The sequence below is a fragment of the Sphaeramia orbicularis genome, chromosome 1 (assembly GCF_902148855.1).
Source record: "Sphaeramia orbicularis chromosome 1, fSphaOr1.1, whole genome shotgun sequence".
NCBI classification, from domain to species: Eukaryota; Metazoa; Chordata; class Actinopteri; order Kurtiformes; family Apogonidae; genus Sphaeramia; species Sphaeramia orbicularis.
The window spans coordinates 14816861-14838544 of record NC_043957.1 but is presented as its reverse complement, the minus strand read 5'-3'; the positions used below and the strand labels follow the sequence as shown (position 1 = coordinate 14838544).

At 40.1% G+C, this 21684-nt stretch overlaps 2 protein-coding genes across 5 annotated transcripts; both read right to left on the bottom strand.

Moving 5' to 3' along the window:
* Positions 1-4203: 4203 nt before the first annotated feature.
* Positions 4204-14109, bottom strand: LOC115433285 (cysteine-rich protein 2-binding protein-like). 2 transcript variants are annotated; one of them, XM_030154643.1, is made up of 11 exons: positions 13823-14109; positions 13289-13410; positions 13008-13129; positions 12290-12462; positions 11683-12117; positions 9519-10102; positions 9228-9305; positions 8488-8618; positions 8144-8319; positions 7367-7557; positions 4204-4615 (listed from the first exon to the last, which is right to left on the bottom strand). In XM_030154643.1, the coding sequence occupies exons 1-11, from the start codon at positions 14079-14081 to the stop codon at positions 4442-4444; spliced, it is 2445 nt and encodes an 814-aa protein (XP_030010503.1). In that variant the 5' UTR covers positions 14082-14109; the 3' UTR covers positions 4204-4441. The 2 variants fall into 2 exon arrangements, with proteins under 2 accessions (XP_030010503.1, XP_030010585.1); XM_030154725.1 differs by lacking the exon at positions 9228-9305 and having other exon boundaries at positions 13823-14097.
* Positions 13982-18939, bottom strand: LOC115433535 (protein PET117 homolog, mitochondrial-like). Of its 3 annotated transcripts, XR_003937392.1 has the most exons (4): positions 18778-18939; positions 14539-14702; positions 14311-14367; positions 14032-14103 (listed from the first exon to the last, which is right to left on the bottom strand). XR_003937392.1 is itself a non-coding variant. In XM_030155139.1 (3 exons), exons 1-2 carry the CDS (start codon positions 18871-18873, stop codon positions 14544-14546), a joined length of 255 nt encoding a protein of 84 aa, XP_030010999.1. In that variant the 5' UTR covers positions 18874-18939; the 3' UTR covers positions 13982-14088; positions 14539-14543. The 3 variants fall into 3 exon arrangements, 2 of the variants coding, with proteins under 2 accessions (XP_030010999.1, XP_030010899.1); XM_030155139.1 differs by lacking the exon at positions 14311-14367 and having other exon boundaries at positions 13982-14088; XM_030155039.1 differs by lacking the exon at positions 14032-14103 and having other exon boundaries at positions 14273-14367.
* Positions 18940-21684: the final 2745 nt, after the last annotated feature.

The window sequence follows — 21684 nt, the reverse complement described above, 5'->3', positions numbered from 1 at the left end:
TTGCCCTTCTTCCTCAAAAAAATCTTAACTAAAACTAAAAAAAACCAACAAAAAAATCCCCAATGTTATAGAAGCAGGGTGTTGAAATTGATCTGTGAACGTCAGGGATCATAGATAACCAGGTAATATATACAAGTGTTGAATAGCACCTCATAAACATTTACTGAAGCGACACAACAATAATCTACAAGGAGTTAATGCTGACACTGTATTTATGGAAATGTATTCTTATTTCTCTGAATTTGTTCTTCCCTTTTCTTTTGCCTTCTGGCACTGGTCACTTTCTGTTTAATAGTACAATGTGTTTTTCAACCTTAGGGTCGTGACCCCATGTGGGGTCGCCTGAAATTCAAATGGGGTCGCCTGAAATTCCTAGTAATTGATTAAAAAAAAAAAAGACTAATAAAAAATATTATTTATTGATTCAATATATGTTTCATTATAATTAAATCAGCACACATTTTTTCCAAGTAAAAATTAAGTTCAAATAAAATGCAGGATTTAATATCTGAGGGGGCATATGTTGATTGACCCAATCATGTGACCATGTGCATTACCACCGCTTCAACACTGTTGCAGTCACAAGTCGCAGCTAAGATATCTCCAAGAGAAACTGAGAAGCAGTCACCAAAAAGGTGAATTATATACATTATATAGCCTAAATGTCATCTAAAATTAACATTTATTTGCAACATAGTATAGCAAACTATTACATGACCAAAAACAAATCGATTTTGGCAAAAAAAAAAAAGTCTCTGTTTTGAATGTCTGGGATCGCCAGAAATTTGTGCTGTTAAAATGAGGTCACGAGCCAAAAAAGGTTGGGAACCACTGCATTATGGTGTGATTTTTTGTTATTATCATCAGGGCACAAATACAGTCTATCATGAAGCAGAACAAACAGGATCCAAGAGTCACTTATTCCTATTGCAATGAGCCTTGTAAATGACGCAGTGTAAGTCACTCAGAATTGTCTGTATTTGCTGTTGTTGAATGACTGATGTTGGTTACTGTCAATACTGGATTATTTTTTTAATTTACTGACTAATTTTGGGACGATTTATGAGTAAAGATACCTTGATGCTTAGAAGAATGGAAATAGTTGAGGTAAATCCACTGAAACTCCACTAAACACTGACGCAACATCCTTTCGTCACTGCTATACACACTTTTCTAAAGTGCTTTAAGGAGGCTAATATTGTAGAACTGTGTTGAATAAAGAGAGAAAAGACAGAAACCAGCGGTGACAGCAGATGCACACACATATAACTATAAATCTTTTTAATTAAGCCGTCTCTTTTTACTGAACTACTACTTGGGTTTCAGTGGCAGTCTATGGAAATCTTCATCAATGCAAAACCAGCATAATATGTGTGTGAAAGTCAATCATCTCCAAAGGTTTATTGAGAAAACAGTAAAGTAAAAGTCCAGCTCTATAAAAGTTATATTTGGGTTTATATTTATTATGCACCAACAATAGAGCTCTGTGTGCTGGTATGTTTTTTTTTTTTTATTATTTTTTTATTATCTTATTTAGATATCTTATTTTACATCATCTTCAAGCGCAGTCAAAAATTTGCTTCTTTATTTTAGTTTGAAGCATGAAATCTTAGCGCTTCTTGGACTGCATATTGTGTTTACAGATTTAAACATTTTCACAGTAAGGTTTTGTCTTGTTTGTACGTTAGTGGATCAAACAGCTCGTTATTTACTCAGTATGTATTTCTCACATTAGTGTGGAGTGAGAATCTGTTTTGTTGGACATGGATCAACTACACTGAGAATCTGATCTCAGTGAAATTTGTTTTTCAGTGCCGTTGAGCTGAAACTTGCCCCACCCCAACAGGTGCAGCAAAACTAACAGGAGATTCAACTGGATGTCAGCCAAGTACAACTATTAGTCCAAGCAGTTCTGCAGAACAACTGAACCTTTACCAACAGAAAATTACCTTTTATAATGTAAGACGTAGGTGTGTATGGGGTGTATATGGCCATGAAACATGCCCCTTTTTCCTTTCTACCATACTTTTGGTGTTATTTTTAATGGTGTCAGACCATTGCCTTATGTTTAGACAATGGTGTCCCATTCAGATAAGGCCGTTTTCATTGGTCTGCTGTATAGATGTCCCCTTAAGATGCCTGAAGTCCCCATTTGCTCATATGGTATGATTCATATGTAAGGCTTTTTAGTCTCCCACCTGACCCAGGACCACCACAAACTGATTACACTCTATGTATTCATCATAATGTACTCCATGTGTCACCCCCCCCCCCCAAGTCTCTCTATATCTCTATCGCTCTCTCTTTTCTTCTCCTTTACTCTCTCTCTCTCTCTCTCTTTAACCCCAACTGGTCAAGGCAGACAGCCATCCTTCAGGAGTCTGGGTCTGCTCGAGGTTTCTGCCCGTTAAAGGGAAGTTTTTCCTCGCCACTGTCACCAATCACAAGTGTTTGCTCCTGAAGGATTCTGTTGGGTCTCTGTAAACTTAATCTGATTCTGATTTGAATTGATAAAGCACTTTGTGACTCTGTCTGTGAAAAGTGCTCTATAAATAAAATTTACTTACTTACTTACTGCATCTAATGGAATCAAATGTCCCACTGTTTACTTTTTAAAAAAAAATACTATCCGCTGTCCTCATTGCTATCATGACATTCCTGTGAAATTGCATTCCTGTGTAAACATCATCACCTTACAATTGCTATGGTGCTTTGATTTGAACAACACATCTGCTCTGGTACTTTCTTTTGAATAGCTATATTCTGGCGGCTTTTATTTCCAAATTGTAGCTCGGATCCATATATCATGTGGTAGAACAAACTAGAGGTCTGCAGCCTGGTCTAGATGTTCTAGTGGAACCTGCATACAGATCTGCAGAAACAGCTCCTACATTTACCACATGGGAGTCTTTTCAACCAGCTGAGCTGAAACTTTAATCTAATAAAATGATGTACAAATACTACGAAAGACTTTAAATATGTAAATTGAACCGATCAAATGATAAAGAAAAGCCATAATGACCCATGAACTGTTTAATTGCAGTAATATTACCACACAAACATAGCACCATGGAATTAGGACAATATTAGAATCATGACCTTATTTATAGTACTTTAAGTAGAGTAAAAATCAGTAAATATATTTTTGTAGTTTCACTGTCTTCATCTTCACACTCATCAGTAGAACTGAACCTTGTTTTGTCTTCAATTACATTATAATAAAATCAAATTTTATGTCAAGCAGTTTTCACTTCTGACGTTGTCACTGTGAATAAAGTCCATCTAGTGACACCTAGTGGACTTTTTAGGGTCTCAACAAAATTACATTATTTTAAAAAAGATAACGTTCTCTGTTTTGTTTTGTTTTTTAAATACATACTCACAAAATGGAACTTTTCTCTGTAGGGTCAGTATCTGAGCCTCGGGCTGAATGAGATATGATGACAGATGAACAGGACATGAGTCACTACTGAACTAGAACAATTTCATTAAAGCAGACTTTAATTCTCTTTGTTAGACTTTGTTCTGAAAAACAAAATGAAATACACGTGTACTTCAGAGTGGAGACGTGCACTTCAGAGTGCAGATGTGCACTTCAGTGTACAGAAGTGTATTCAGAGTGCAGATGTGTACTTCAGAGTACAGACGTGTACTTCAGAGTACAGTTGTTCTGAATGAGCCTAGTCTTCCTCCATCCAAGATTTTGGGCACAAACGATCCCCAATCTAGACTGCATCTGTTCAACAGTGAAATGAAACACATGCAAAGGTTATGTTATAGAACCTTTAGGACCATGGACAAAGCAAGTCAACTAGAGAAGGAGCTGTCCATTTCGCCGTGGTGCTGAATGTAACGATTTTTGTGGTGTCATAATCACAGTTGAGTTCAGACATAACGAACCTGCAGCAATTAAGCAAAACAACACAGTACAAGGTGAACATAAACCACACCAGCCTTATTTTAAAATCCTCCAGTAATGTCACTAAATCAGATCAAACCTCAGCACTGAGGAAGGACTGAGTCCACAACTCCACCAAGAGATGGCACTAAGATACACTGAACCTGAGATGGAAACAGCACAGACACCGGCCAGTCAAAGCCCTGGGTTGACAGACGGTTTTTACTGATGACATTCACAGAAACATCTTATCTAAACAGGTGTTGCTGAAGTGGATTGGAAAAAAAGCCACAAACTTAAAACTATAGAGGTTAACACGTTTAATCTCACATTCTTTTAAAATGGATTCAACAAAGATGACTTGAAAAGAGAACTGACTAGGAACCAGTGCTGAAAATATCACAATTCTATCACCTCCAGGACCGGGCACCGAACACCATCAGATGGGTCGAGCTGGTACCGCTGACAGTCCTGACCTGCCGTTGAGCGGTTATGTCTGGATCCGGGATGGTCCTGCAGCGGAGGCCACGAGGCAACAGCAGTTTAGCGTCGCAGTCGGAGGAAGAAGGCATGTCTGCACTCTGTGCTATCCACAGGATAGTATTTATCGTAGAAGTCCAGGATGTACTCCTCAGCTTTGAAGCCAAACTTCTGATAGAGCAGCATGGCGGGGTTACTTGCCGACACATGGAGCGTCACATCTTTGCCCATACACGTCTGAAAAAAAAAACAACATATTCATGTTATACCCTGTTTGAAAGATTAGATTCTCTACAGTTGAGTCCAAGTTTATTTTACAGTATTCATGAACAACTAAACATATTAGTGAAAGAATCACCTGCAGAGAGATGGAAGCTAATGGGACTAATGTATGTAGTTCAGGTTGTATTTTATCCACAAAATAAAGAAGGAAGAGATTATTACTGTTAAATGAGGTGTCATTGATTGATTTTGTCCTTGTGGTTCTTCAAATATAAGCCTTGGAACTTGGTAAATAAGAGGAAATTAACACTAGTTACAGGGGTCATATTTTGCTAAATGCACTTTAATTAGTCTTCGGTACATTTATTTGTGTATTTGGACCCTAACTCAGGGATTAAAGCAAAAATTTTTCATCTGACTGAAAATTTTATTCTGGTCAAAATCATTGGCCACTTTTAAAAATGATGCAATACAATACTACTGTAGCGTACAAGTTTATATAGTCAAATTTGGCAATACTGTAAAACACACTGAATGGGGAGAGTGTACAGGTGTAGAAGATTAGTAATATGGATAGAAAAAATGTCACGAGTGGTATTGGTGGGGGGTCTGGGGGTCCTCCCCCAGAAAATTTTTAAAGCTTCAGGTCAATTTTGGTGCTCTCTGGTTAATTTTAAAGGGTATGAAAACCTTTGAAGCAAGTGAAAATAACTAGAAGAAAACCTTTCTGCAAAAAATGAGTGAAAAACTTTTTGTTTGACAATTTAGGAAGTCCTAAAACATAACTCCAACAGCACATGAATTTTGGGGAAAATGTCTGTGTAAATGTATCCCTAACCAACTAATCTTCAGCTTCTCAGATTGATGGCGGATCAGGATTTTTTTTACCATTGGAACCAAACAGAATTTTCTTGTGGCAAACTACGCACATGCACGCACCAGGCTGCTTCATTTTTTTGCACCATGATCTAATTGGAGTTCCATCGTCTCCTTTCTCATCAAGCCATGCCCACCTCCATCTATTTTTCACGCATCTCTCAATAGTTACCACTTCAGCACCTTCCTCTACAAACGTGTCCATGATGTATATGCTAGCCAAAATAATCTGTACGTGGTCAAACCTGCGTCCACAACCCCCTCCCGCCAATATCATGTTCTCTTTTGATTGGAAGAAATTACGTCAACTGAAACAGAAATTATATTCCGTTACATATACTCTCTGAGGGTATTTAAAATGCAGTGGCTTTGCAAATACCAAGGGTGTTACTCATTCATTCAGTTTTATCTTCGTAGTGTACCACACAGATAGAAATAAGATGCTAAACGGGTCAAAATAAAGCACCTATGCAGTCGGGCGCGTAACCGCGTAAGGCCGCGGCGCGCACAGCCGCACGCACGGCAAGGGCACACACACACACACACACACACACACACACACACACACTAGTCATATACCGGCAAGAGGAGATAAGCTATGAACCCAAACATGAAGGTACATGTAGATCAGTTCTGTCTTCTTCCCTTTTCGCTGTGGTTCTTTCATAATGAAAGCTACTTGTTAGCACTAAAGTTAGCGTCTGGAGGCTGAACTTCGGTAAAGCTGAACTTGTCCATGTGTTTCTGAGGCACAGAATGAGCAGCGTTTCCTTCCAAAGATAAATAGTCATCAATCTCTCCTCCCGACATAAAAATAAAGAAGTCATCTTATTATCATCACTGTTAAACCTATCAGACCCCTGTGCGTGGCGTGCCTGTGTTAAACACCTGCAGATTCAGGACAGCAGACCCAGGACAGGATCGCGGTGCCGACTGGACTCCGAGAAACACGTGGGGAAGTTACTTCAGTATGACTTTTTTCCCCCATCAATTTTTCCATTTGACGGAAATCCGTCGTGGTGACGGAGAACTTTAATCCCTGCCCTAACTTAAAAAAAAAACTTGAATTTGAACCCTCCAGGTGCTGCAAAGCTATCGTCGTAAAAATCGAGTGGATTTCTACAACCAGTTTTAATTCCTTCTTAATTTGTTACATTTTAAAACTAGTTACATCACGACATTTGCACATATAAAGTCAAGACTTCTGACGAACATTTCTCCGAGTATGACATAATGGTTTGTCAGCAGCGGTTGTAGTCCATACTGAAAATATGTCCAAACTGCAAGCCGATTACCTAAAATGTTCAGTTGTTGGTTGTATTATTGAACATAAGTGGCTGAATGGGACAGAGCAGCACAGTTAACAACCTGGAGGGGGTGGGGCGTGAAGTGGCTCATTTGCATTTAAAGGGCCACCACTCAAAACGACCTTTCTAATGTCATTACTCAGAAATAGGGTTGAAGATGGACCTGTGGAGTTGAATTAATGAAGAATTCAGACCCAAGTATAGCATTTACAGTTTATGTAGACCACAGGGAAATGTTTTAAAATGCATAATTCCATTTAAAAAAGCAAAATATCACTCCTTAAAGTGGACAGAACAGGTTAAACTAGGAAAAAATTTATTAAACATTCTATTTACAGCAGTAAATTTATCAGTTGTTAAAACTGGACTACTAGTGTCTGAAACAGAGTTTAACCTGAACATTTAAAGATCCGTTAAAACAAACTTCAGCCTTAAAGAGAAAAAGAGATTCATTATAATCTTATTACGATCTGATCGACTCAATGAATGGTCACATTCTCAGAATGTGGATTAACCCTTTGTAGATTAACAGTGGGTCATCAGTGGATATGGGTTTGACGTTGAGACCTGGACCATTTCAGACCTGGATTAGGTGGTAGATCATGAAGGTTCCGATGCCTGCTCTCCTCCACTCTGGATGAACCAACAGGAAGGAGATGTAGGCCTCATTATATTTGACGTCCGGGACCATGAAGCCGAAGCCGATCACCACCTTCTTATAGAGAACGACCACGCTGAAGTCAGGATACTGAAGACACTCGGACAGGTCCACACCTGGACAGGGACAGACATCACACATATCAACCCAGGTCAGAGATGAAAATGGGCGTGTCCACTGAGTGAATACCATTTCCAGCTGACCCGAAGTTGAGGAGTCAGATTTCAACTGTTAATGTGATCAAAAGGCTGTGACTCAGAGTAAAACTATTAAGAGTTAAAACATAATTCTAAACATGAAATAATATGATAAAATGAGAAACACAGTTATGGCTGCAGATGCTCCTTTACGTGGCACCAGCATCACTACAGATTAATTCATCAGAACAGTATGAAATACTGCATCTGAGGTTACATGACACCACTTTTAATTTGGCGTAGATTGAACCCTCTGTGTTTCGTCTGTTACCTATCAATAAAAGAGCATTGTCCGTTTGATGTGTGTTCCTCTGTAGAGACAAGGTTCATTTATTAAACATGTTCATTAATACAAATGGATTCATATTTGATTACATTTTGTTTTATTCATTCACTTGTTATTAACAAATTAACTCAAATTAGCAGTGACTTAAATCATTAAAGAGAATCACCTCTTCACGTTTACTATAGGAACTGCACAGTTAAAGGGGGAGGGGTCCATTACCTGGCCAGAAGCTGTCATGACACATTGCATTGACCGATGGGATGTGATTGGGCCGGACGTAGCAGTAGTCGATGGGGGCGTCGGCTTCACAGACCCAGTTTGGGTCCTTCCTGTGGGAGTACGATCTGATCTCCGCCAGCAGCCTCAGTTTCACTGGTCGACTTTCGTAATCCCTCCTGAAACGATACAATGACAAAGTTCCGGACCGGTCCAGGACAAGAGTCCAGAACATGAGTCCAGACCACCAGAAGGTCACCATGAGATGAAACAGAAACGTCCCTGATGTAGGACTTTAATATGAAGGGCGTTCTGGACCTGCTGTAGGGTTGAGGAACATTCAGTACCTAATGTAGGGCTTCAGAATCCGGGCCGTATATGGGCTCTTGATACTTTGGTCCAAACCTCCCTCTGCTCCCATGAGGCGGTGCCAGAAGGACACCGACTGCTGTTGGACACCTCTGTTGGACACGTTGGTCTGGACACAAACACATCAGACCTAAATCAATCACAGTGAACCAGTTGAAATCTTCCAACTGTGTCTTTCTGTTTCAGTTGAATCCAATAAATCTTTATGACACTGGGTCAAACTGAGGTAAACTGCTCGTTCTTTTACAGAGCAGGATTCAACCACATCTAAGTAAATGAAGACTTTCGATGATAAAGAATTTAACACATCGATTTTTTGTTCTGGTGTCATTTCAATGTATTTGGACAAACGCTAATAAGTGGAAAAATTTATTAGTAAGAACGGACTTCAGGTAAATATATTTAAGACCAACGACACAAGTGAAACATTAATGATGAAGTCAACAGTTTAAGACCCAGATTTGGTAATCCTCAATCTGAATCTGGAGCGCCTTCTCCACCAACACTTCCAGGAGCTTTTATTTCATTTACTTGGTAAAGAATTCCTGTTAATATGTGCAGTTTGTGTTTCCACATCAAACTTCAGGAAATTTATTCAGATCAGACTCAGGAGTTTCCAGTCATCAACTCATAGTCATACTGAATTTCTTCTGATAGTATTCCGAAAATATGACCATCCAGAGTGTATTCAGATGGACAGACAGATTATGACAATGACCTTGTAGGAGACGAATATGGGTCGAATGGACGTTGTCGTCGGCCATTTCTCATAGCTTCTCTTTTTTTGCTCCATTTTCTAAATGATCAAAACACAAACCAAGTGAATCTTGCAAAAATGCCATAAACCACTCTAAACCAATCTATCAGTTTTACTCCAATACACTAGTACTAGTACTGATTCTGGTCTCCATGTGGACCAGGTTTTACCTCCTGAACTAAAACCACTATTTTTGTTTGCGTGTTCTTGCATCTTCACCACTAGGTGTCCCAAAACAGTCTGAACCTTTACCTGGAATCGGTCGAGGACACGCAGCTCCTGGCTGTTGGTACGGTATTTCCCTGTGATTCCGCATCCCATCAGTAGCCCCACCTCCTGGGCACAGTAGATCCCTCCCACCAAGCTGAGGGCGGCACTGACGGCTCGGTCGATGTCCAGCAGGGGGAGCCCTCTCTGTCTCTTGGCCTGGCGGACCAGTAGCTTCCTGTGGAGGCGTTTGGCTTGTGGGGTGACAGCAAGTGCCAGAGGACAGGCATCCAGCCGCCGCAGGAGCATCTTCTCCTCGTACAAGCTGAGGGCAGTGAAGCGAGGTGTCTGTGGGACTCTGCCTCCTTCTGATTTGTCACAGTGAACCATCTTCCTCCGCTCAGGACTTGAACTGCCTCCAGCCAACAGAGGTGGACCTTCACCTTGACCCACCGGCTTCTCAAAGTCATCCTCACGCTCGCAGCCTTCCTCATCCTCGCTCTCAGCTTCACGTTTAATGTGCGGGGGCACTGGGCGGAGCTTCTTACGGGCAACGAGGTTGGCATTCGGGGGAGGTATGTACTCCATTCCTGGGTCGATCATGCCCTCCGTGTCCATCTCCTCGTCATCTAGATATTAAACATAAAGACAGTTGAATTTGAATCAGGACTGCAGTTCATCGATTTATCCAAAACAATGTCATTTAAAAATCAGGAAAAGGACATATTCATCATATTCATATTGACATTTCCTACCATCGGTGTGTATTTAACTATCAGTTAAAGAGGTTTTGATCAGCTCTTCACTTGTTTCTTGGTTTATTCATACTTTCCTCAAAGTCAGTTGAGACTTTGTGCAACTGGTTTATTTTTGTCCTGTGTTGAAAACATCAGTGATACTATGAAGATACTGGGAACACATCAACTGATGCACTTCACAAAAATCACCAGGTGCAGTTTGAAGAATCAGTGGAAAATATGGATGGACAGACACACAGACACACACACACACACACACCTGGTTTCTTAGTTGGTCGTGTCTTTAGGCTGTGATCTACAGATTATCTTTAACTTCAACACTGACAGAACAGCAGATGTTCACCTCTGCAACACATCTGTCCCACATGAACAACAGAACTAATAAAAACAGAGGTTTATGAATATGTGAAAATGAATCAATCAACGTCAAAAATGTAAAATGTCCAATGACCTTGGTTACACTATTTAGACAGTCTGTACGTATTTGGTGTGAGAAATTGACTATTAACTCAATCAGATACTGTTTTATTGTTATGAATAAGATCCTTAACATTATGTCACACGTATCATAACCTCATCGCTCAGACCTGGAGTGAAGGAGGCTATTCTGCTTTCAGGAGGTTTGCGTTGGAGTTTGGTTGGTTGTTGACATCAGTCAACTGTGTTTTTAAGATCATGGTATCAAGGGTTTTACAGTCTCAACTGAGAAGACTACAAAGATTTTTGTGTAAAAACTGACCGAGTCGTCTATTTGTTGACATGGAATTACCTCCAACACAGACCTCATTGATGCCAGAAAGACTGAACCTTTAACACACGTTTCAACTAGGTTTCATTTTCTGAAAAATAGGCCCTGGAATATTCCTACAAATTACAAACTTTTTTATAAAAAATAAGGCTCTAAAATATTCTCACTTTGGGATCAAATAACACACACACTTAAAACATTTGGTTTTCCTTTAGTTTTGATAAGTTTTGGCATTAGTTCAAGTGCTGTTAATTTGGCTTTTATCCGTTACTTTTAGAATCAGAATCAGCTTTAATGGCCAAACATGTGAACACATACAAGGAATTTGGGTTCGTTTTTTCTTTGCACATGTTTCAACATGAACCCAAAAACAACATAAACATAGATCTAAAATAGACAGACATTTGACTAGAGACAAGGACCACAATGGGATGAGATTTACAGTGGATATGTAATATGTACAGAGGGCAAATTAGAGTTTTATACAGTGAGTGGATGTGTACAGGGATACAGTCTATTAAAAATATGTTTATGTATATATTACTGTGATGCAAATTAGTCAGAGTTTTTATAGAGTGCAAAAAAGAACTTTGTGAGTGGGTGAATTGAAGTTAGGGGGATACTGACACTGGATGACTCATAAAGTGTAAAGTGCTAGTTAGTAAAGTGTGTTTTAATTTTTAAACCATTCTTGTTTCTGTACCGTGAAACAGGGCCTGTGGGGGCATGGCGTCAGGGATCAGATCAGCCTCTGACAGAAGACTGGGTGTGGCCGAGTGTGAGGCTGGTGTCCCCGGGGCAGAGAAGTCAGGTGACGGCGATGGTGAGGGGCTAGTGAGTGGCGTTCGATCTGAGGAGCTGAGGGAGGAGAAGTCTATAACTTCCCCTTTCTCCAGAACCAGGTCAGGACGGCGAGTGGTTCCAACGCCGCGGCTTCCAGTCAGTTTGACAGGCGTGGAGGAGGCACTGCGGTCAGTGTAACCGCTCACCGCCTCCTTCTGAGCCCGACGGATGTCTTTGGCCTCCTGAGTGCGCGAACGCTTCTCCTTCAGCTGCATGGCGTTTTCCACCGGGTTCCGGGCGCCGCGTTTCCTCAGACCCTCTACGGTGATGATCGGGTCCACGGTGGGTTTGGACGCTGGGGGCAGTCATTGACATCCTCATCATCACATAATTTAGTTGACAGTTAACAGTCATAAAAACTAATACTATAGACGAGGAGCCGTCTAGTGTCTGTTCAGATAAATATCGAGTCCTAATAAATTCGTAGAAGTGAATCATCTATTCAAGGACAATGTGGTGGCTGTTACCTTTGGCCTTGGTGGTGGACTTGTCAGCCTCTGGACGCAGGGTTGGAGGTCGATTCTGAACCAGCTTCCACCAGCCAGGCTCGCCGAACTCCTGCGCTCCAGACCGGAAGAAGGTGGGACTCCCCACAGACAGACATCCAGCGACAGTGCTCCACCATGTCGACGTCTTCTTCCTGAGGACAAGAAAGTGGAAACGCCTCTAAAAGACACGTCTACAGTCAGAAATAAAGGGGTGGGGCTACAGGACAAAACTGGATTGGATTCAACTCCTTCCTGAATTAATGCCCAACTGTGACGACACTTCAGAGGCGTCTGGGATGGTTTGGATGACGTAGCAATGCGACATGTTTTACTGTCAAGACAAATCTACAACGAATGCAGAGCAATGACCCCAACGATGACATCAGAAAACTGAGGTCAACTGTCATTATTATCTTATATGGTTTTAAATCTATAACCATCTGCATTGGATTACTTTGTTTTATTCAGTTTCCTTTGTAAAACACTTTGGACTTGGAAAAGGGTTAATAAATTATCATTATAATTAGTAGTATATATTATTACTAAGTGAAATGTCCTCAAAGCAAAGACATTTTATTCATGTTTTTGTTTCAAATACAGATAATGCTATTATCATTATCATCATTATTATTATTAGTAGTAGAAGCACTAATGGTAATAGTAGTATTATTAGTGGTATTATCAGTATTATTATGACCTTGTTCCTAGCAGGAAGTTCCAGTGGCGGCCGATAAAGGCGCAGATGTCCTCCTTCCACCTGAAGTATCCCTGTCGACCCGTCCCCTCCAGAGAGAGGTTGTACATCGCCAACATCACCACCTGAAACAGTCCACACTCGTCAACCCAGACACTGAACACGGGATCTGCTCTGGTCTCTGTCAACGTGTTTTTTTTTTTTTTAATTATTATTATTGGTTAAAAATGGTTGAAGCAGAACTCCATCAATGCTAGTTTTTATTCACCACAGTTCATCCATACCTGTTGCCAGGTGAGCCTCATCCTCTCAAAGCTCTCCTTTCCATCCTCTGAGCAGTCAGAGCAGATGAACTTGAAGAAGTTGTCTCCTTTGAGGTAACTGGGCTGCTCGCCACGAAGCTGAGCTGAAAACACAGAAACATCCCATTCAGCCAATGACAGAGCAGCAGCTGATGCATTCTGGAGACACCTCAGCTCACACGGCTTCTTCTGAAAAACCAAAAACTCTGCAGGTTGTACATCTGATCATGAAATCTAATGCAAACTTAACTGCTTCAAAGAAAGTGAATCAACCCTGTCTCAACCTGACCACACATTTTGACTCCAATTAGAACACAAATTGCCAGGAAGATGCTGTGATAACTAAAATTTTTGTAAAAGAAAATCATGTGGACAGTTTAAAAATGGAGGGAAACAATATCTGCATTAAAGTCAGGATTAGCCACAGCTACCCTTGTGAGACTAAAGGACTAAACAGTACAGATAATGGATGGATGGTATCTGCATTACTACTCATGGACTGGGTCTGTGTCTTACCAGCGGGGATCCACTTGTGGCAGCGGTCACAGTAGAACGCCATGTCCTCGCAGGCCCAGGCGCCGTCACCTTCCTCACCCACATCGCTGGTTAGCGAGTCCCCGCTCTGGTCATGTGACAGGTCTACCGAGCCTTGGTCCTCTGACTCCACAATGAGCAGCGTCTCGCCCTCCACCTCACCCTCCTCCAGACCCTCCGAGGCCGACGTGCACGCCGCCTCGTCATCAGCTCCGCCCAGCTGCTCGCTGCCGCTGTCCATGTCCAATCCGTGACTGACACACCTGCACAGTTAGAAAGGTCAACACTAACACAGGACTTGATGGTGTCTATCCCCACAATGTGTCACAAATCACAGATATTTTTTTCTTATTAATCTTCCATGTTCACTGATTAGAAGACTGAACTAGAACCTTAGCAGGGATGGATATCGGTATTATTTAGATGATACTACTACTCTATCAATACTGCTTATTGATCCAGTACTTTACTGTATTTTTTTCAGTTCCAAAGCATCTGGACGTTTGGTTTGAAGAGGCTTCAGTTCCCTGTAAGAAACAACCGGTTGATTATGAGGTGAAGGAGGAACGACATAATATATATGACGCACACTACCATTGGTAAAGGAGCTCACGGATGTTGGTTATGGATCTCCTGGATATTCACATCCTTGTCACCTCCCTCTGATAGACTCTGTTACACTTTGAATGTGCATTTACCTGCGTTAGTGGTGGGTGTGGTCCTGTGGGTGGAGCTCAGACTCTTTGCTCCGCCTCTCCGCCTCCAGTTGTCGGGTTAGAGTCCTCTGTTCCTCCAGAAGCCTCAGATTCTCCTTCTTTCTCTGGACTCGCTCCAGATCCCTGACCACACCCTCGTGGAGACGCTGCACAAATCATTAAACAAACATGATATAGATCGTGCACAGCAACACCAGCACCAAGAGCATTTGTCAGCATTTGTGCATCATGTCACCAATCATCGTACAAGTGAAGGTTTGTCATCAGACTGTGAATGTGCATTAATACATAGACTACACACCTAAGTGGGAGTGTTGTAAGGGTAACAGTCTGTTGAGAGATGTGATTTTTTTTTTAGAACCAGATGGTCTTTAAGGCATTTATTTAACCTACATGTATGTAATGAGTTAATTTTCTTCAGTCCTATGGAAAGTGACACAGCTGCATGTATTTCAAACATAATCCTACTGTTACTACTTAAGGACAGACTTCGATCAATATTAAGCTTGTTATACCAAATGTGTACATTCATATATTGAGGACTTGCAGCTGACGTCACTGGTCATGTGAATGTTGTTTACACCGCCATATTGGTAGGCACGCTATCTGGATCCAGAAAGTCAGAACTGTTGCTTTATATCGTGTTTTTCTTTGGACTCGTGTTTGCGCGTTTCGTCATTTGCGAGTATGTCTGCTTGTGATAAAGCCACCATAGATGAGTTTCAATGTTAACTAACAACAGTGATGCCCGCACAACTCGGAGGTAAAAACACGAGTACCAGCTACCAGCCGGCCCACATCAGCCGCGTACACCTCCAGGCTCTCCCTGGAACTCGTGAACAAGCTGATATGTTAGCGCTAAAACGGTCCATTATCTGTCTCTGTCCAAAAGCCGATCCCATCTTCTCCTTCATGGCCGCATAATTTGACTTGACCGCATCGGGAACGCTGTCCCATAGTAGAAAAGCAGACTTGCACAAACGGGTGGGGAGTATTGTCACCAGCTCCCCACTGAACTCACCGGTGTCGCCTGCCGTAGCTCCAACTGCCACTTCCAGCTGCTTCACCCTGCTGAGGAAACTCTGGCTGCCATCGCCGGCAAAGGGAGCAGGTAGATCCACAACCACTCTCTCTCTATAGGGTGATAGGTCAGGGGAAGCCCTCCTGGTAGGTTTAAAGGGGTCTTCACCACCGTAGCACATGATGACAATTCTTTTTTTCCACGCCGCTAAGCGCAACGGACACGCAGGCTAACTATACTGAGAAGCTACGCTAACCGCGGTAATAACTATAAACAACGGTCGGCAGAACAGAACCACTGCTGCCACCAATGGAACCGAGCGGTCTTTATGCCTAACTTATACTTGGTGAAAACTAAGTAATAAACGGCACACAGGAGTTTAGCAGGTCCATCGTTTAACACGTTGTACGATCCAAGGAAAGCTTGCCTACCAATATGGCGTCATGAACAGAAAACCACGTGATCATGTGACATATGTGCAACACCTCAATAAGTTTCTCTCAAACTCATAAACCAAATGTTTTATTACCTGTAATGAAAGAAAATTATCTTCAGTGTGGCTCATTCACAATCAGACCGCAAGCTTACAGAGATGACTTACAGAATAAAAACTGTTTAAGATTGATTCAATATCAACTGCTTAAACTAAGAACTAAAGAAAAAGTTCACTTGAGCAATAACACACTACAGCCATCCTAGTTAACTGAAGAACTCTTCCAAATCAGTAGTCCTAAGAAACTAACATCCAAACTGTATTCACTCATATCCACCTTAAATAGTACAGTAACGCTCCCAACAGTCAAGTGGGAAAATGATCTGGCCTTTTCTCCCAACCCCGATTTCTGGGAAGAAAATCTGTAAAAACACTTTCTCCATGACCACTAACACCACCTTACAGCTTATACAATATAAAACCATTCACAGAACTCACATCACTCAAAACAAAATGTTTAAAATGGGACTGGCCAACTCATATCTGTTTACATTGCACATCAGGGAGCACAGACAACTACTTTCATGCCATCTAGCTTTGCCAACCAGTACACACCCTTTGGATAAAGGTCACTGAAACACTATCCACCATCCTGAGTTCCAGAATCCCAGCATCAGCACCACTCTGTCTTCTTGGAGACATATCCAATGTACACCTCCCATCCAGATTCAAAAACCCATTACTCATTTCTCTAGGTGTCGCCAAAAAAGTAATCCTCCAAAACTGGAAATCCAAGAATTCATGTCATATCACTCACTGGACCAACCTCATGGCTGACTATATTTCAATGGAAAAGAATAATGCTCTCCAGAAGAAGCATATGTCAACCTTTGAGAACAACTGGAACCCATTCATGACTTTTTTTACAGCAAACACAGCCGAAAACTGCATATATCATCAGAACAGAACACAAACCCCCTTGCCCCTTCTACTATTAGCCCCCCCCCATAAAAATTGATTTAAGAATAAAAATATAAATTATGAATTAAAATCTACATCATACTCTTGTGAACGATTGAGTTGATGAATAAATAAATAGAGGCAGAAAAAATTTTCATTTAGATTCTTTATGGCAAAGAGAAGAAAAGAGTTTTTGTATGTATGTTTCCAGGTTAGAGAGACTTTATAAAAGTGACAAAAACCCATTACTCATTTCTCTAGGTGTCGCCAAAAAAGTAATCCTCCAAAACTGGAAATCCAAGAATTCATGTCATATCACTCACTGGACCAACCTCATGGCTGACTATATTTCAATGGAAAAGAATAATGCTCTCCAGAAGAAGCATATGTCAACCTTTGAGAACAACTGGAACCCATTCATGACTTTTTTTACAGCAAACACAGCCGAAAACTGCATATATCATCAGAACAGAACACAAACCCCCTTGCCCCTTCTACTATTAGCCCCCCCCCATAAAAATTGATTTAAGAATAAAAATATAAATTATGAATTAAAATCTACATCATACTCTTGTGAACGATTGAGTTGATGAATAAATAAATAGAGGCAGAAAAAATTTTCATTTAGATTCTTTATGGCAAAGAGAAGAAAAGAGTTTTTGTATGTATGTTTCCAGGTTAGAGAGACTTTATAAAAGTGACCTGATGACAGGAGCTGAAGGCAGTTGGACAGAGGATGCATTCTATATCAGTTTAGTCAAAATAAATGTTGGCAGCCATGCTTCCGTCAGTCTGCCCCAGGGCAGCTGTGGCTACAAACATAGTTTACCACCATCACAGTGTGAATGTGAGAGCGAATGAATAATGGATTAATAATGTAAAGTGCTTTGGGTGCCTTGAAAAGCACTTTAGAAATCTAATCCATTATTATTATTATTATCATCATTCATTCTGTTAAATTAACTTATTTGTTACATATACTGCACATCATAGGAATGTTCAACAGTACCATGTCTTGTTCTGTTTATTTATTTTGAGGAAACGATCGAGATCTGCATGTTACTCCATGTGTTTCAACCTGATACCCAGTGTCGTGTCTGGATTTAGGATCAACCACTCTGGACTGGGCTCTGGAGTACTACAAGAAATTATTAGATACATAAATAAAATCAAGAAATGATAAAAGGACCATTGTGACTGTAAAAGCTGAAGATGAAAAATCATCAGTATCCAAAAAAGTAATTTTACTTTGTGACAGTGTTTTAAAATAGAAGGAAACCTTGCTAATAGTATCTGTTAATTTAACATCTTTTGTCCATAATCAGGATACTTGTCTCAGTGGAATTATGCTATAACTGGTTGGCACTGAGGACTTTATTATTTTCGATTTGTGTATTTTGTACATTGATGTTATTGATCCTACTCATTACATTGTCTTTGTATAACTGCATGTGATGGTATATAACCATTTTGAACCTCTGACCACTTGCCTCCTACAAATCTTATATTTTATAGAAAGGCCCATATTTTATATAAAACTATTAACTCAGAATGGACTTTTTATGTTTAGATATGGCTCATTATCTAAATTCGGATGTTAGAAAACAATGAAAACAGTTTAAATTTCTCTCAAAAGTAGAACTTCCCTAGCTGCTGAAAAAATCTGCAGTTTCTTGTTGTGAAGGGATTAATCTTTTAATTTTAAGTGAAAGAGTCCGTTCGTTGACTCTGTGACCTCACTGTTAGCTCTGTTAGCCGCAACGTTAGCTCTGTCCGGCTCGGCTCGGCTCAGCTCGTCTTGGCTCACCTCTCTGTCCCAGGACTGTTTGAGGTGCACGGCTCCCACGGTGCTCAGAGTCAGAACCACAGAAACTCCCAGAACCACTTTGGAGGTTGTGGACATCACGTTACCTACAGCCGCTAACAGAGTTGCTTTCAGCAAAGCTGCGGCTCTTCTTCTACGCTACAATTACTTCTTCTTCGTGGGTTTGAGGTGTTTGTGTCTCATCAGCGCCCCCACTGGAGGTGAGTTGTATCTGTTCAACCGTCAGTCTTATCGTGTTGGGGCATTCCACTGAATGAGTGCCATTTCCGTCCCCAGGACATTATATGTATAAATGTGCATGAAAATGAACTCTAAAATACATTTAACTGTTAAGCAAAGTGTCCTGCACATTGATCTAATTGCAAATTTCAAATATTTATTGAAAACATTAATAAAAACTACCTAGAACACTGAAAAATAGCATCTGTTGCCTGTCCCCATTCTGTAATGCCACACTTTACTATGAAATATAATGATTAAAATACTTCAGAAATGTTTTTTTTTTTGTATTGTTGTGTGACTCCACATTCCATCTATGCTTTAAATATATTTTTTTCATGAGAAATCCATAATATTTTTGTGAAAATATACATTTTAGTCATGTCCCTGGGTTCTCACTCAGTCCTGTTACCTTAACACATTCTCCCCTCTGAAAAATTTTGAATATTCCACAAGTCCCATGTTCAGCAGGAAGTTACATCAGATGGATTTTCTGAAGGCCATGGGAAGATCAAAACTAAGTTCTTTCATTTTTTTCTATTATTTGATGATATTGTAACTGTGACTGAGAAAGTTAATCTCAACGCTTAGTCCTGTTACCAAAATTATTTCTTAGATGTTATTTGTTTATCATAAAAATTACATATTTTTTGCAAATCACAAGAATGTGCTCAGTGTCATCATGCTATTACCATGAATGCCATGTGGCTGTATTTCATGAACTTGCTAATTCTGTGCTAAAAAGTCATTCCTGTTACTTTCAGTCCTGTTACTCAAATAAAGAGTAACAGGACTGAGTAACAGTAATGGAAGTGAGTAGCATCCTCTGGTTTATTGATTTATTAGTGAATTTTAGTCAATATAATACTATTCACTTGATTTTAAAGTTTTACAGTTGAAATTATTATATTCATTTGGCTAGTTATGTTATAGTATATAGAGCAATCTGCACATGTCTGTGCAACCTCTGAATATTAATTAATTTGCATAAAATTTGAAATTTAAAATTGGTAATTTGGCCAGATATGGAAACAAATGCAGGGTTCTAATCCAGAGAATCTGAAAAAAATATTTTTTTGGACCACTCTAACACACACACACACACACACACACACTCCTGTTACTAAATAACTTTTTCTAAAAAATAAAGATAAACCACTGGATTTTTTCAATTATGTGTGGTCCATTCTTTGTCCAAGTATTTAATGAATTGCATCATAAAAATTTTGATAAATTTGAGGTTTGGGTCTCCTTTAAAATGAAAAAATGACTTTGCAGTTTTAAGAAAATTACAACTTGCATGCATATATAGTGATTTTTTAGTCACAAATATTAATTATTTTAACATGTGAGGAAGAAAATTTCTGATTTGAGAACACAGACAGCACCCTTTTGTTTGAGAGCACAGAAGGCACCCTTTTGTTTCATGTTCCCTGTCGAGCTAACCTGTTTAGCATTAACCAGTGATGTTTTGATATGTTAAGATGTCTCCACCAGGTCTGACAGACTTACCTTCTTTTTCCCTTAATGTGAATGCCCCCCTCCCTTCCTGGAGTGTGACCCCCTCCCCTTTCCCTTGAATGTAAATTCCCTTGGCTCCCTCCTGAAGTACAACCCCCTGTTTTTTCTTTATTTCTTTGTTTGTCTTTTGTTTTTCTATTGACTGCTTTGAAGTAACTGTATAAATACCAGCTGAAAACGTAGATTCGGGGTCAGACTACTGAAACAGACTCTGTCTGCATCGGTACTCTCACCATGTTCCGGAACACTAAATAAAGCTACACTCATCACAGCAAACTTTGAACCACGTTTTGTGATTTTTCTTCAACACATGTAACCAACCATTTCTTTAAAATGAACGCTTTGTTGAGAGAAAAACAACGAAATTAGCTGACAAGCTTTTAAGTGTGCTTTTAAATGTCACGAGTTTTGGTAACAGGACTGAGAAAAATGCAATCATATTCTGCTTAAAAACCTTGTAAAAAATCAAATAAAGTTGCCTGAGATGGACCAATACACATTTTGAGTAGTTAAATATGTGTTATTAGATTCAGTGTTGAAAAAAGATAAAAAATGAAGTTTAATTTGGAAGAGTTATAACAAGCAAATGGCACCCATTTGGTGGAATGGCCCTTTCATTTATGTACATGTATTTTTAAATATAGTTTTATGCCCTTCCTTGGTTTTCATTATATCGTTCATCAAGTCATATTTATATCTTTAAAATTAATCTGACTTTCTTCATATCCAAAGTCACTCTCATTCTATTCACACAAGAGAGAAATTAATTGACATAATACTTTATATAAAATTGGTTTTAGTCCAAACCAAACGCCAACACAATAGGGATTTTACAAAACAAATTGTCACTGACAGCCCCCAGTTCCCTTATGACTATTAACACCACTGTTGCCTTCTAACTCCTCCTTCTGCTCTTGGTATTTCTCAAGCTCCTTGTGTTCCTTCTTCCTGATTTTGCAATCACTCGGGATTGCCATACAACCCCTACCTCTGTCTTCTGATCCTATTCGACCATCACTATGTTAGGCTGATTGGCCATCACCATCTTGTCAGTCTGAATCTGGAAGTTCCACAGGATCTTGGCCTGTTTGTTCTTGATCACCTTTGGGGGTGTCTTCCATCTTGACCCTGGGACCTCCAGTCCATACT

What these genes read in the sequence shown, in the direction of transcription:
- LOC115433285 (XM_030154643.1), bottom strand. Translation starts at nt 14,081, where the DNA reads ATGGACAGCGGCAGCGAGCAGCTGGGCGGAGCTGATGACGAGGCGGCG. An exon ending in AACTTCCTGCTAGGAACAAG is followed by an intron (nt 12,463 to 13,007) that starts GTCATAATAATA and finishes TCTTGTCCTCAG; the next exon opens with GAAGAAGACGTCGACATGGT. An exon ending in CCCACAGGCCCTGTTTCACG is followed by an intron (nt 10,103 to 11,682) that starts GTACAGAAACAA and finishes TTTAATATCTAG; the next exon opens with ATGACGAGGAGATGGACACG.
- LOC115433535 (XM_030155139.1), bottom strand. Translation starts at nt 18,873, where the DNA reads ATGTCCACAACCTCCAAAGTGGTTCTGGGAGTTTCTGTGGTTCTGACT. An exon ending in AACAGTCCTGGGACAGAGAG is followed by an intron (nt 14,703 to 18,777) that starts GTGAGCCAAGAC and finishes TGATTTGTGCAG; the next exon opens with CGTCTCCACGAGGGTGTGGT.